We start from the raw sequence: 15331 nt of genomic DNA on the forward strand, positions 1-15331 counted from the left end.
CATCGGTTGCCATTTTGCTTAAAATGGCTTATTTGGTTTATTAGAAAATTAAAGTTAATTTATAAGTAAAACTTTTGTAGATTTGTTCGTAGCGACTTAAAAGCCAACATTAACAAAAATTACGTTAAAAGCATTTCAAAATCAACTTCAAAATCAAGTTCAAAAATTCAAATTTTAGCTTATTCTTTGGCTGTTTAGGCCAAACGATGGGGCTGCTATACTCTCTTTTTTTTGTTGTTGTTGTTGGATAAGAGGAATTTGTAATGGTTAGTTGTCTTGAAATTAACTGTTCTGTAGATATAAAATATCATACTTTCCAATGATTGGATCTTTCTTGTCTCGAGATGAATTTGACCAAATTATCTTCCATGTGCTTCTTTTTCGTCTTTAACATCCTAAATAGTCTACCTGTCTTGTGTTAATTTTGGTACCATCCTTATTCCAAGCACAGTTATTTGTTATGTGTTTTTTAATAACGTTGATATAAACCTTAGCTTGTGTCCATAGTTCTACATATTGAGTTTTTTTTAAAAAAAATTGGTTAAAAGTTCTCTAAAAATTAAGTTATATATTATTAATTATGGACTAAAATTCTGCAAAGACACTTGGCACGTGTATGCCACCTTAGTAAACATGGATAAGGAGGAATGATTGCACATGCAAGGACATATGTATGAGAGATGGAACTACCGGTGTGTAGTAATGCACTAATGCGCCAGTATCAATAGAAATTAAATAATTCCGGCAATCCTAGAATACCAAGGTCTGGCTGATGATTTTCTCGATTGACTTGAGCCAAGAGCATCCAGACTTCTTCACCTGGCATCGGGAGAGCCCTGGATGCTACTCGATGTGATCTGCTTACAATGCGATGTTCTTTGAGAGTGTCAACTTCCCAACATTCCTAATTTGGGAGAGAAAAGCCCCTAGCGTTGCTAGTACTTTGCATGGTTAGTTGCTAACTGACGATGTTGGATGACCGATTGGCTGAGTAAGCGAGGTTTGCCTCACCCAGCCTTAAGTGTGCTTTATGATCAACAGGAAGAAACAATTGATCACATCGAAACATGTATCTCATCAATTTTGGCAGCTGATCCTGATCGCCATCGGGCATCCATGCTTCTTTGCAAAAAAAAAAACTTTCTTCCTCTCATGGTGGTGTGAGTGCAAGAAGAAAGTAAGCGGGTAGCTTCACCGAGGATTCGACACCATCGTCACTTTAGCCACCTGGTTGATTTAGAAGGAAAGGAACAATCGAGTGTTTAACCAATGGCAACAGACCTAGACCGAAGTGACACGTGATGCGGAAAAAGATGTGCTTTGGTGTGAAGTTGGGCTGCTAAAGTAGCATCACAATATAGTATCTTGGTCGCACAATGGATGTCATGATAGATAATCTTGTTTACACTTTGTGTTTATGTTTGTTTTTCTTTTTCACTTGTTGGCTGGGTTAGCAAGATGCACATTACCCTCTTCTTAATACAAAATAAACACACATCTTATGCATATTCTGCCCCCAAAAACAAATAATTTTTGTCTAGAAGCACTGTAGTTTGTTATAAATTTACAACAACTTTCAAGCGGACTAATACTTGTCTCATGGGCGGGGGTGCTAGCCCTTGCTAGATAGATCCGGTAGCCTTTTCAAAATTAAACCTATAAATGGGAGACCTATCATGCACATGTGAGGACTAAAATAGTAAAGAAAAAAAACCCTATGTCGATTTTGTTTCTAATTTCGAATAATTCTAATACGAATAGTATACGGAACGAAAATGGTGGTATGCACATTGAGGAAATTCCTATATTTCTTCCTCACGCAACACTCCATCAGCAACTTAGGTCTTGTTTGAGGAGCTTCTAGTAACTTCTCTTAGAATCTAAAGTTTTCCAAATACTGCAGATTCTTACCTAGCAATGGTGGATTAGGCTCATCATAAAAGCCCATAAAGCAATTGAACCAGCCCAACAATTGCATGTTACTGTGCTACATGCACCCAGCCATCCCACACGTGCAATCCCCACCTCCGCTCCACCCGAGCCTCGTATTGGTAGTTCAGTGGCATTGTCTTAGCATCTCTCACCCAAGCGTGCCGTGCGCCAAGCCAAATCTCGCCTCCCCCCTCCTCCTCCTCGCCCTTGCCCTGTTCGTCATCCCACTCTCCGCTCCCCTCTACTGCTGCTCCATGGCCCATTCCTCTTCGCAACCATTGTCCCTGTCCCCGTCCACGGTGGTCGCACGCACGCCACTCGTCCCGGTTCTCTTCGTGATCGGCGACTCCACGGCTGATGTCGGCACCAAAAACTACCTCGGATAACTCACCCGCGCCGACCGCGAGTTGTACGGCCTTGAGTTCGACACTCGCCACAACACGGGGCGCTTCTCCAACAGTCACATCCCCATCGACTACATCGGTATGTATCTATGTATGTGTCGTCCCCTTCTCGGCACTATGGCTAGCTCGAGGACATCCTAGCTGGTCTACCGAGCATAAGGCAAACTGGCGCGTGCTAACCATGACAGGGTCCCGATCATGAATTTGTTGGCGACTTCGATAGGGAATGATCACTCTTGCAATAGCTGAAACCCCACTTCTCCAACATGGGCTCTCGCACCAATCTTGATCAAGACAACATCATGACCGCATATTATGGAGAGTTGTTGAAAACTGATCGCCAGGTGTTTGAGACTCAACTTGAAGAATTGCTTCAAAAGATGGCTTCGTACTACCGTAAGACGAGGCAAGGCATCATCAAGCAACAAAAATTCATGTTACCCATCCATGCAAAATCAAAGGTAACAACGATTCTAGCAGTGCCTATTCTAACATATGAAGTTGTGATGGTGATGTTATTTCTAGTTTAAATAATCGGTTTACTTCTTTGAATACTACCTTTGAGAAAACCTTTAGTACTACCTTGGAAAGCCCTAGATGATCACATGAGTGAGTTAGAGAATCGACTAAATAGCCGGTTCCTTGGTGGTGCATGTATTTCATGCAACAACGAGCATATGCATGGTATTCCTTCATATTTTCATATACCAAAATTTTCTGTACAACAAGATTGGCCGATGAAAAATACCCACAATTCCCTCGATACAATAGATCCTAGATTCACTCCTACGATACTGTATGCTGGTCCGACCGATGTGTTATTGCTGGTCAGACCGGACGCATCGATCGGACCGACGGGTGTAATACCACCAGTCCGACTAGAGGCAGCAGCCGATCCGATTGGAGGGACATCACCGGTCAGACTACGCTCGGCATGTTTCGTAGAATCAGCTCATGTCTGGTGCTCCTCTAAAAGACATTGACATGTGGGGTCCACGGGCTGACTCAACAAGATTGGATAAACTGCCTCCTAAACCGTTCAAGGAGTCAATTTGTAATGGTTTTGTGAGTTGGAGGATAGGTTATAGGGATGCGATTCAACCATGGGCATGAGTTGAGGGAAGCAAAGTAGACTTAGGGCCTGTTCACTTTGATGAAAAAAAAAACCTTACCAAATTTTGGTAGGCAACTTGCCAAAATTTTGGCAGGATTTCTTATATAGTTATCAAAATTTGGCAGCAAATTAAATATAGTCACTTTTTTGGCAAATTTACTAAAATTTGGTAAGGTTGAAAATGACATCAAAGTAAACAGGCCCTTATTACCCACGGGAATGGTGTGGGGTGGGCTGGTAATATAAGCCCAGAAACCAATCCATCCAGCCCAGCAACTGCGAGGTCGGCTGCTAGTCTAACGTGCACCCAAGCCATCACCCCACACGTGAAAAATCCCCGCTCCACCCGCGCCGCGCCGCGCCCAGGTAGTTCAGCCGCGCGCCAACCCAAGCTCGCTCGCCGGCCGGAAATGGCGCTCCCCTTCCTCCTCCTCCTCGCCTTCGCCCTGCTCTTCCCGCTCTCCGCTCCCCCGCGCTGCTGCTCCGCGGCCCCCGCCTCCTCGCCGCCCCCGTCCCCGCCCCCTTCCCCTGCGGCGGCGGCGGCGGCCCCGCGCCGCACGCCGCTCGTCCCGGCGCTCTTCGTGATCGGCGACTCCACGGCGGACGTCGGCACCAACAACTACCTCGGCACGCTCGCCCGCGCCGACCGCGAGCCGTACGGCCGCGACTTCGACACCCGCCGCCCCACGGGGCGCTTCTCCAACGGCCGCATCCCCGTCGACTACATCGGTACGCGCCCCCCACCTTCTCGATCGGCGGCGCCATGGCTGTGGCCCCTTTGCTCTCTCGTGAATCCTCCCCCCCCCCGCTTCAAAGGTTGCAGGTGGTTCTGGAATCGTCGATCCGATGCTGCTTTGCCTCTCGTACGCCTATGGATGCAGCATGTTGTGGGTTTAGTGTAATCTGGGTTTTGGGTTTCTGGTATACGAAGGTTTTGCTTAGTTGTTGGTTCCTATGAATTTGGGGCATCTGATCTCATACATCGGGGGTATGTGGATTTTTGCCCAACAATTGCTGAAGCTGAAGAGTAATCAGTTCATAGCACTCTCCTACACAGCTGACCACCTGGATCTCACATACATAGACTCCTGCGGCTTCCTCTCCTTGATCTCACATAGCAATGTTGTGGGTTTAGTGTAATCTGGGTATTTGGGTTTCTCGCATGCGAGGGGCTTGCTCAGTTGTTGGTTCGTCTGTGGGTTTCTGCCGAACAATTGCTGAAGCTGAAGAGTAACCAGTTTTGCAGCACAACCACCACAGTCTGGGCATCATTTGATCCTGCTGTTCTTAGCACTCCTGCAGAGCTGACCACCTGGATCTCACGTATCTATATAGAATCCTGCGGCTTCCTCTCCAAATCAGTATCCAGTATCCACCACCGTTATCAGCCGTTGAGGCAATGCATTGGCAGAATGCCAGAACATTAAGAAGTGCCATCATAATGTACACCATTAGTCCATGCATCCAGAAAACATTGCCAGAATCCTGCAATGTATCCATTTGATAGTCCTGAGTCCCGACCAGTTGTCTACATGCTCCAGTCTCTTTGCCACCACACACTGTTAAATCTCTCTTGTCCAATGTCCACCACATTCTGGACAGTTTCAAGGTCCTCACAGGAAGCACAGCTGCACAACCTTTGTTAATGTTGCTTTAAGAAAGTCATATCTACTCATTAGTTTCTTTGGGAGAGTAAGGAGGGAAAAGGCATAGGAAAGAAACATTTAACTAGGGCTACTGGCTCACTATGTGAAAGATGTTTCCCTTCAATTTCATTTAGCTGGTGTTCTTTATCTCTTTTGCCCGTCTCTGTCAGTACTTATGTTTTTCATGAATCAATAGTATCTTGTTCTTTCTTCTGTTTTTAAATTATTTTTTCCGTGATTTCTTAATCTTAGACTTTTTTGTGCATTTGCAGCAGAGAAGCTGGGGCTTCCTTTTGTGCCTCCATACCTTGAACAGAACATGCGCATGGGTGTCGGCAGTGTCGACCTCAGCAACATTGATGGGATGATACAAGGTGTCAACTATGCATCCGCGGCAGCTGGCATTCTCTCCAGCAGTGGTTCTGAGCTGGTTTGTCCTCCTAACTTCCCAACAACTCTATTTCACGCTTATAATCTAGCAGGAATGTCTTTGTGAGACCCTTCTCTAGAGGACGAATCAGAAGGAGGGTGTTTCAACAACAGACTAGAAGCAATGACTCTTCTCATAGTGTCTACATCCTCTCTAGTTAGGAAGAATACTTGCTCAACCATTTGAACTAATGCTGAAAGATTCTCCTGTTCGGCTGCTCCCTTCCTTCCATGTGTTCCAACTAGTGTGGATTATCAGGGCATCAAATTCCCTTCTTAGTTCCTAGGAATTCATGACTTATATATGCTTCCTACCAGATGTGAGATTGTCTACACGAGACGATTGATATGCTGGTGCTGATGGGGGGTTTATTTATGCTGCTGGCCTTGTCCAAGTTTGCTTGTGAAGCTACAGTGCTATAAGTTGTATGGTTGTTTTATTTTCCTGCACGCATAAAGCAAAAGGAGATATATGTAGCCATCTACTCAAAGCTAATTTATCATAATTTTTTTATTGTCTGAAACTAAAAAACTGCATTTGTTCTATACTATGGCTTTTGGGATGATCAAGGAGTTAGTAAGAATCACTGATCCGGCACCAATGTGATGAAATTGATGTATATCATCCTGAACATTCCATTTTCATATCAATCTTTATTCCTGCTTATGTTGTTGAATCTCCAATCTTTGTGCCCAAAACAACAAAAACTTGTGGAGCTGCAAATGCTAATTTTGTCATTTCAATAAAACATCATGGTGGTGTCTAAAGAGGAGAAATGTTTACGTATGAACATTGCTGCAAAGTTTTCCTTTATGTGGCTATATGTTTTAACTTTCTATAAAGGATTGGAGCCTCTTGGTTAGAGTCAAGCTTGTTGATTTGCATACCTTTTCATTATTCTTAAATGTACTTGAAACTAAATCGACATGATCATTAACTATATAACACCAGTCTAAAGAACACCAATCTAAAGAACACACTTAATGCTTCTCTATGAAGGTTTCTCTTTTGGTATGTAATACTTGCTCATCGGATGTATCCTTTTTTGTTACTATTTTGTCTCGTGAACTATACATTTGAAGATTATTTTGTGGTGGTATTCTTTACTACTGCGGCATTCCAGCAGCTGTAAAAGTATGTGCAATTATACTGTTAAAAAATCTCCAACATTGGCAGTCCCCTAGCTTGGAATCTGTCGATATTTTCTGTGTTTATGTTATGATTTCTTGCAAACATATTTTAGATTCTTAAATTTTAATGGCGTGGTTGTTCTAGCTTAAATATGTTTAGAACAAGGGATGTGACACCTTTACTTTGTGCAGAATAAACCTTCATGCTGATCTCTTGTGTATCAAGCCTTCAGGCTAGGGGTGTAAGTGGCTAACCCGCGAAACCCACTTATAGGCTAAAATAAGCCGCGAACCCGTTTATTTTGACCTATAAGTGGGTTCGCGGCTGACCCACTTACAGCCCTACTTCAGGCACATGAGGATCAATCATTTCATAGTGTGACTATTTGTAGTTATCTGTATGGCCGTAAATAATGGCCTCTATATTGTTCTGTATTGGAGTATCTCTCTACTATTTTTTTCTCTGAAGAAGAGCATTCTTTTACCTATTTTTGGTTTTCATAATTTAATGTGATGCATAATTTGATTCTGTTCTTTTTTAGATAAAGGAGGCTAATTTGATTCTGTTCTTGCAATTGTGGATGCACTGCAGGGAATGCATGTGTCGCTGAGCCAGCAGGTGCAGCAGGTTGAGGACACATATGAGCAGCTCTCTCTGGCTCTCGGGGAGGCAGCAACAACTGACCTTTTCAGAAAGTCCGTGTTCTTTTTCTCAATCGGGAGCAACGACTTCATCCACTATTACCTGCGCAATGTGTCTGGCGTCCAGATGCGTTACCTCCCATGGGAGTTCAACCAGCTTCTTGTCAATGCAATGAGGCAGGAAATCAAGGTGTGGTTATTGTTCTCCAGTTTATTCTCTCTGTGCAACATTTCTTGCCTCCTTATGATTCCAGTTTTAGTTTTTTGATCAGTGTGTTGCATATTGCCCAAAGGCTGTAGTATCGTGCTTAGCAGTGGCCAATGTTGTGAGTATGAATTTGATCCGTAATTTACGGCCCGTAAATATTCTGTGCTTGAAAGGTATCTGCTCTCAGTTCCACCACCCAGATGTGAATAGTTCTTTGTACTCCTGGTTAGGAATATGTTTGAGAAAAGGAGGAGTGTGGACCTCTGGGGACTGCAGATACATGAATTATGGAAAACTAGCTATGAACATTAATTTTTATGTTTCAAGGGCTAGAAAATTTTCAAATGTTTATAGAGAAACCTGATATAGTACACTTTTTCTGTAGGTTAAAGTTTTCAAATGGTGGATGAGTTTAAAACCGTGTACAGTTTTGGACTGAAGCTTCTTTGAGTTACTGAAATCCTCAGGCTGTACAGTTTTTCTGTAGTTATGAATTAGGTTAAAAGGATAGGAGGGTATTTCATCTGTACATTTGTAATATGGGAAAGTTAACTGATAAATACATGGAATTGATTAACTCAATGGATATTTATATCGTTGGCTGTTAGCAGTTCTGTGGTGTTATGTACTTTACATTCTCCGTCTACCGTACCTTAGTTTCAGATTTGAGGTAGTACGTTGCAACGTTGCTCAACAAGGACATACTTGTTTTTTATATGTTCATTTTGAATTCTTAACATTTTGATCAGATAAGGCGGCCCCAAATCTGATAGGGACTGATGTAAAGTCGATACTGAATATTGTCTTGGACTGAATACTGTGTTTGAGTCCCTTAGTTCTTGGTCTGCGCATACTTCCAGAGTGGATTGTACTTTGTACTGCCTCCCATTTGGAAGTGCAAGCTAAATGCGTGTTACTTTTGCTCAACTTGTAGGACACCATGCACACTACCAATATGCCCATGATCTTACCATGATACAAACATAATTCTCACATCATGCATAAATGCATAATGCACAATTTGATTTTCTCCCTAATTTATCCCCTTTCCTTTTTTGAACGGATAATTTTAATTTGCAAAAGAATTGGTAAAAATGGCCCCAAATTTCTATTCAGTAAATCTTTGGCAGAGCATGCGATGCACATTGATTGAGGCTGCATGCGCCATGAGTTTATTTGTACTGTCCAACATTTGAGAGCAGAAATTTCTGTTACCATTGTACTCATCCAAGTTGACTTGAGATGTTGCTTTCTTGTTTCTTAACCTTAGTAAATCAGTTACAATGATGCATTTTTTTATTATTTAGCCATATGCAGTTCTTGTCAGATTAGATTATTAAGCTATTTATATCTATATATAAGAGTTCTGTACTTCCTGCAGAATTTGTACAATATCAATGTTCGGAAGGTCGTCATGATGGGCCTCCCTCCTGTTGGCTGCGCACCTCACTTTCTCTGGGAGTACGGCAGTCAAGACGGGGAATGCATCGACTACATCAATAACGTCGTGATTCAGTTCAACTATGCCCTGAGATACATGTCTAGTGAATTCATCCGCCAGCACCCAGGCTCTATGATCAGTTACTGTGATACTTTTGAGGGGTCTGTGGACATACTGAAGAATCGTGACCGCTACGGTGAGCAGATGTATCATTGTTACTACTGTCAGATTGCCTTTCTGTCCTTAGGGAAGAACTCACATTACGATGGAATCACATTGTGCAGGTTTTCTGACCACCACTGATGCCTGCTGTGGGCTGGGGAAGTATGGGGGCCTGTTCATGTGTGTTCTTCCACAGATGGCGTGCAGCGACGCGTCGAGCCATGTCTGGTGGGACGAGTTCCACCCCACGGATGCTGTGAACCGAATCCTGGCTGATAATGTGTGGTCTGGTGAGCATACCAAGATGTGCTATCCTGTGGATTTGCAGCAGATGGTAAAACTCAAGTAGAACTGAACCAACCCTTAAACTCCATTGTAGTTACTTGCTCAGCTTTTGTGATTTTCTGACCAAAAAATGAAAAACTTAACAAGGCGGCACGGAGAAGTGTATATCTTGAGAGCTAGTAAAATTTTTTCGTAGATACAGATTTGTGTAGAAATACCATGTTCATATGTGGGCACTGCACTGTAAAGGATCTGTATGGCCAAACTGCATGAGGTGCTTGGTAGGTGAACATAAAACATTGCTGAGAACTCACCTGGTGTGCTTAACTCCCCAATTCTCACATGTTTTGTTTAACTTCTGATACGGTTATAGATTTATGGTGAAATGTTATTATGTGTTGCAGTTTTCTGCTTTTCTGGTGAATCCATATGGGCAACATCAAAGGTATTTCCAAGAACACAAGTTTTATGGTACTCTGGTACTAGCTATGTTCTGTTATCAACTGATTTATCCTCTTATAGATCAAAACACTGCTTCCACTGCCTCCTACTGCACTAATCAACAAGCAGTAACATCTTGTCCTGCTTTACACGGTCAGTTTACAAAATACAGCCTTGCCCATAACAGAGAGACAAATTACAACCTCCATATCAACATGCCCCTTAATTACAATCAACTCCTCAGCTGACCACCTTGTAGCTTGTTTAGATTCTGATTTGCAATCCTATCCTTCCAAGTGCTGACAGCTGGAGCTCTCTCTGTTGCTGCAACTAGAGAAACTCTGAATTCCAAAGCTCTGTATCTGAAGTCCTGATGCTTTAGCAAGCTGAGCTATCTCTCTTCCCATGGTTTGGCCATACTCATAAGAGAAAAATATAAGGAAGAGCATGGAGAGTAGCTGAGTAGCCATGGATGCTACAACTCTTCATCATCAACTCCAGAGTTGAGAACAAAACTGGGGAATGCCATTGTTATGTCCCTGAACACGAAAATCGACAAGGCAATACATCAGAATTTCATTTATAGTTGAAAGCAATGTAAAAGGTAACTACGGTGAAGAGAAACCTGAAAAATTGTAGATGGTACTTACTTCAGGTATGGGAGGGTCATGTTCTTCAGCAAAGCAGGGTTTTTACTTGCGAACGCCTTCCATTCATCCGGGTCGATCTTCCCGTCGCTGTTTAAGTCTGCTTGCTTGAACGTCTGTCAAAAAGTAGCATAAATTCAAACTTCAGTTATATGGGGAAGAAATAAATTGAGACTAGTATTACATCTTCATGTGCTTTACCTGATCCACAATCTGCTCAACAGCGTCATCAGAAAGGAGCAGATCTGATTCATTCAGAATGGCGAGCACCATTTCGTACAACTGCTTGATTCATAAGGGAAAAAAAAAGAGGTTTCAGTAACTTTAGGATTTTCTCTGTCAAAATGAAAATGCAGTACAAATATTGTTCCGAAACAATACTTTGTATCTCCAGTTTTCCACGCTCAGCCTCTGGATGTTTTAGGATTTAAACAAGTCTTTAACAGGGTTCAATACATATATTCTTCACCATTTATACAACCATTATTTATGCATGTTTTCTTTGATATCGCCAAGAAAACTGGTGTACCATCGCCATCAGTACTGAAGGCTAGCTATGCATGGAAATTACATTATGTTTTGTTATTTCTACAAAATATAGCCAATTAGTCATATTCTTTAGATAATGGAAGCTTTATTGAACCCAGCCAATTACACATCAAGGTGTTCAATGGAAAGAATTAAGGATATTGTTTAGTAACTCAATATACCTCTTCACGTTCGATGTATCCAGTTCCTCTCAGATCATACAATCTAAATGCAACTGCAAGAGGGAATACTGTCAGATGCCAAACCAAGAAGTGATATATGAATAAAATGAAGATTGATATGACATGAACAGAAGACAAAATTTGACTGCAAACAACTCCAGGATGTTGAAAAGCAAATCATGACAAAAGATGAAGATGATTCTTGGCTTATACCAGAATACTCTGACCAACTAACTGACTTATTTCTGCTTCTATCTTTTAAAAATCCTTGATTACCAGCAAGTATTGTTTTGAGGTAGTTTTAATATTAGCGACTAAGCTATTTCTTAAGACAACTGAGAAAAGAAGATTGTAATTAAGTACAACTTAACCATATGCAATGCAATGTGGAAGGGCTGAAGTAGGGTATTTCTTACAGGCAATCTTCTCTGCCAAAGGCGTTTCCGGGTGAAAAATGTTGAGGGATCGAACAAACTCCCCGAAATCAATAACACCATTGCGCTTAAGATCAAAGAGATCAAATATCTGCTTGAAATGAGAAGACTCTGTCAGTCTTTCACACATCTGGAATTGTTCTATAATTTAACGGAAACCATAAAATTGTGCTTAATTAGCTCAGAAAAGCTTTTGCAGTGAGACAGCAAAATACTCAGAAATTCAAAAAAGGCAAACCGACCCGATCGGCGAAAAGGTTCTTCTTGTTGCTGTTCCTGAAGAGTGCTAGCTGGAACTCCTCCTGTTCAAGAAAATGGCAGTTCAGAATTGACAAAATACCAGAATTTCAATACCAAATGGTCACTTTTGTCAAAAAGATGGCCTCCATTAAAAATGAAATTCAAGAGAGTTAACCTTGTGAATAAGCCCATCTTTGAATATGGAATGGCTTATCTTCTTGAACAGCTCATACAGGGCCTCCACCTCACTCACAGAAACTACAAGACGTAAATCACACAGGAGAAAGCATAATTAATCACTCTCCATTCCTGAACTGAAGAATGGTGTAATTCAGTGAGTTCTTACATGTGGTCTCTTTGGCCAGGATAGCAGGATCCTCATGCTCTGCAGCTCGTTTGAACTGCTTTGATGATATGCAGCCCATACAAACCACACCTTTATCTTGTTGTTAAGAAACGGCTTTCCTGCATAAAGTGATAACAGTCACCTCAAAGAACAGGATAAAGAGGCTGCTAACAAAAAAAAGTGAAGTGACATGAAAAAGTTAAGTGAAACATTAAAAACACAAGAAACACAGCCAAACAACAAGACCTCCTTTGGAACAGAGGAATTAGACTAAATCGGATGAAAATCCCATAAAAATTCCTGCGTTCCAAAGGAGCCCTGAATCGACAAACACAGAAGAATTAATCTCACCTAGGGAAGAAACAGAGGTGCCTTTGAACTTCTGGACATCAAGAAGAAGAAGTTGATGAGCAAAATAGAGGGGGGGGGGGGGGGGGGGGGGTGTGTGTAGCTAGTGTGTCCCAAATACCTCCAAGCTTATTGCAGATACAATGGACATAGAAGAAGAAGATGGCACATATATTTATATATGCACATGCATAGCAAGCATCTGGGCTCCACAGTGTGGCACAGCCCCAGCTGTGCCGACCGTGTGTAGCAAGAGTTGACTTGAAATGGTTCCCTGTTACACGATCTGCAACATTAAATTATTACTACTGTTTTATATTGCTCAAGTTCAGCATCTGTCATTGCTGAAAAATAATCAGCAATGGCGGGAATAGATTAATACTAGTAGTTTACAGTGTGTATCTAGCCTAGATGTAGCAATATATACTTGTTGAGTAATGGACCATAAGAACGACGGTTTTGTTCTTAGTTAAGTGATGTTAACTAGGCCGTACCAAAGATACATGCATCCAAAACGGGCGTATTGTGATTGATGTTTAACGAAAAATGTCAACGTCGCCTTGTAGCTATCAAGCGTGGTTTTTTTTATATATATGGAAGGAGGGATCCAAAGGTGACGCATGCTCTTCCGCTTAACAAGGGATGGAGCGCCTGTTCATCAAGGACCTAATTTTGGCGTTATTTTCTCCCGTCTACCGGGAGGTACTAGTACTGGGAGGTACAAAATCAAATCTGACCATCTATCGTGAGAGGGTACAATTGAGAAACACAGAAGAGAAGCGAAACCATCTCCGGTGTCGCGCCACCGCTTTCTCATCTGTTTAAAGGGTTCGCTCTTCTCATCTGTTCAGAAGAATTCGGTAAAATTGTAAAGAAATTGAATGGCACAATTTCCTGAGTGCCTTGTAGTTGCAGACAGCAGCAGAATGTATAGTAAGCAGAACTAAGTGTTCACTGTTCAGGGCTTCAGACAGGCGCTTAGGCAGCCATAGTGTAGTGGTGCAAGCGCGCGTTTATAAGAAATGTGTGTATGCACGCGTATATGAGTGCCTACATTATATTATTTAAATAATAATAATAAACGTCTGGAACAGATATCGTTCACCATTATGTTACATTTAGGGGGACATATATGTGAAAACAAGCTAGGGGGACATATATGTGGAAACGAGTTAAGTGTTGGAAACTCATGAAAATCATACCTAAAAGTTTTGTAAATTCATAAAAAAAACTAGGAATAGGTGTAGATATGAAATACATTCTCATTAAATCTCAAGTTTAAACTCAACTTCAGTTAGGAGTAACAAAAAAGACAAATTTCAGGTGGATGGTACAAGACTATATTCATCCGAAATTTGTCTTTTTTTTTCTCTTAAGCGAAGTTGAGTTTGGATTTGAGATTTGATGATAATGTATTTCATATCTAGACCTATCTCTAGTAATTTGTTCATGAATTTACAAAACTTTTAGATATGATTTTCATGAGTTTCCAACACTTAACTTATTTTCACCGTTATGTCCTCTATATTTAGAGCACGTGCATTGTTACTTTTTAGGGGATCTATGGAAGAGAGAAGGAGAGAGTCCACTCTATACGTTGCATGATTTTTCTAAATAGGTTTCAACTTTCAAGGTAGTAACAAGTACTAGCTATGGCACCGAATTTCAAAGGAGATAGAGGGTACATTCCACTACTCATGAGAGGAAGAGATCAATCCTTAAATCTACTTTTAATAACAACAGATCTCACCCGTAACACCTTTGCTAGTTCTCTACATTATAGATTTCTTAACGAACTACTATTCTCGTGGTGAATCTCACTCGTAGCATCTTCGCTGGTCCTACACACATCAACCATGCTCTTAGAGCAAGTTTAATAGTATAACCAACTACTACCTCCAATTTATCTATAGCCATTCTAATAGCTCGTTCATACAATAGCTACATACTATACTATTAATACACGGTCCCACCTGTCGTGTCTTGAAGTCCGTGCTACAGCTGGCTATAAATCTGTAGCCCGCTGCCCTTCTCTCTTCTCATTTATCTTCTTAAAATATGTTTGTAGCTGGCTTATAGCATGCTATTGTACCTGCTCTTAGCTAGTCACTCAGTTAGAGAGACAGGAGGGGGAGAGAAATGGCCCTGGCGGCACGGTGGCGTGCTGATGTACGAACCATATATAGGTGTAGTAGACTAAGCACAAGGTTCAAATTAAATTTGAATTAGTTACCCCGGTAAAAGCTTGTTAAAAGTACCTACAGAAAATCAGCGTAAGTCTAAGGGTAAATCAATGGAGAAAAAAAAACAGCATATATAAATCGTGCAGGATTTCGCATGAACAGAGTGTCAGGCACGCGCATCAGAAACCATATCGACAATGACGAGCTAGCCGACGACAGCGATTGCCTGGCTGCCAACTAGGATATATATAATGTAACAAGAAAATTAATTAATTGGGTGAGATCGATACGTGAAACATGCTGATTAATTATCTTTTAATTTGGTCCACTTGTAGTAAGTTTGTTGTGAAAACCAATGATTTCTAATTATCAGGGGAAAGTGAATATATTAACATTGCCCGTGGAACTCGAATCTTGCAAAATATTTGGCAGGGAAAGCCAATCAGATGCTAAATTCAACCCACACCAAGCTACCATGTTGTTTATGTACACTTGGCTGCAGATGATAGTGATATACTATAGGCTGATTGTATCCAGACATCTTATACTTTTTCAGTAAAGCTGGGCGTCAGCCTTTTGTTCTAAAAT

At 41.4% G+C, this 15331-nt stretch overlaps 2 protein-coding genes across 3 annotated transcripts; one reads left to right on the plus strand and one right to left on the minus strand.

The window, feature by feature from the left end:
• The first annotated feature begins 3776 nt into the window (after positions 1–3776).
• On the plus strand, positions 3777–9807 carry LOC9271527 (GDSL esterase/lipase 7). Of its 2 annotated transcripts, none has more exons than XM_015767684.3 (5): positions 3777–4179; positions 5369–5526; positions 7249–7488; positions 8888–9143; positions 9232–9807. In XM_015767684.3, exons 1-5 carry the CDS (start codon positions 3861–3863, stop codon positions 9456–9458), a joined length of 1200 nt encoding a protein of 399 aa, XP_015623170.1. In that variant the 5' UTR covers positions 3777–3860; the 3' UTR covers positions 9459–9807. The 2 variants fall into 2 exon arrangements, with proteins under 2 accessions (XP_015623170.1, XP_015623171.1); XM_015767685.3 differs by having other exon boundaries at positions 5372–5526.
• Positions 9808–9881: 74 nt separating this feature from the next.
• Positions 9882–12685, minus strand: LOC107276277 (calcineurin B-like protein 7). The gene is given in 9 exon segments (NM_001425690.1): positions 9882–10374; positions 10486–10598; positions 10684–10764; positions 11193–11245; positions 11609–11717; positions 11869–11928; positions 12042–12124; positions 12213–12331; positions 12564–12685. Coding segments are annotated over 8 exon segments (642 nt in total). The 5' UTR covers positions 12292–12331; positions 12564–12685; the 3' UTR covers positions 9882–10310.
• Positions 12686–15331: the final 2646 nt, after the last annotated feature.

The sequence above is a fragment of the Oryza sativa genome, chromosome 2, assembly GCF_034140825.1.
Source record: "Oryza sativa Japonica Group chromosome 2, ASM3414082v1".
Taxonomy (NCBI): Eukaryota; Viridiplantae; Streptophyta; class Magnoliopsida; order Poales; family Poaceae; genus Oryza; species Oryza sativa.

Coding starts and splice junctions, on each gene's coding strand:
- LOC9271527 (XM_015767684.3), top strand. CDS start 3,861: ATGGCGCTCCCCTTCCTCCTCCTCCTCGCCTTCGCCCTGCTCTTCCCG. Junction 4,180..5,368: donor CATCCCCGTCGACTACATCG/GTACGCGCCCCC, acceptor GTGCATTTGCAG/CAGAGAAGCTGGGGCTTCCT. Junction 9,144..9,231: donor GAAGAATCGTGACCGCTACG/GTGAGCAGATGT, acceptor CACATTGTGCAG/GTTTTCTGACCACCACTGAT.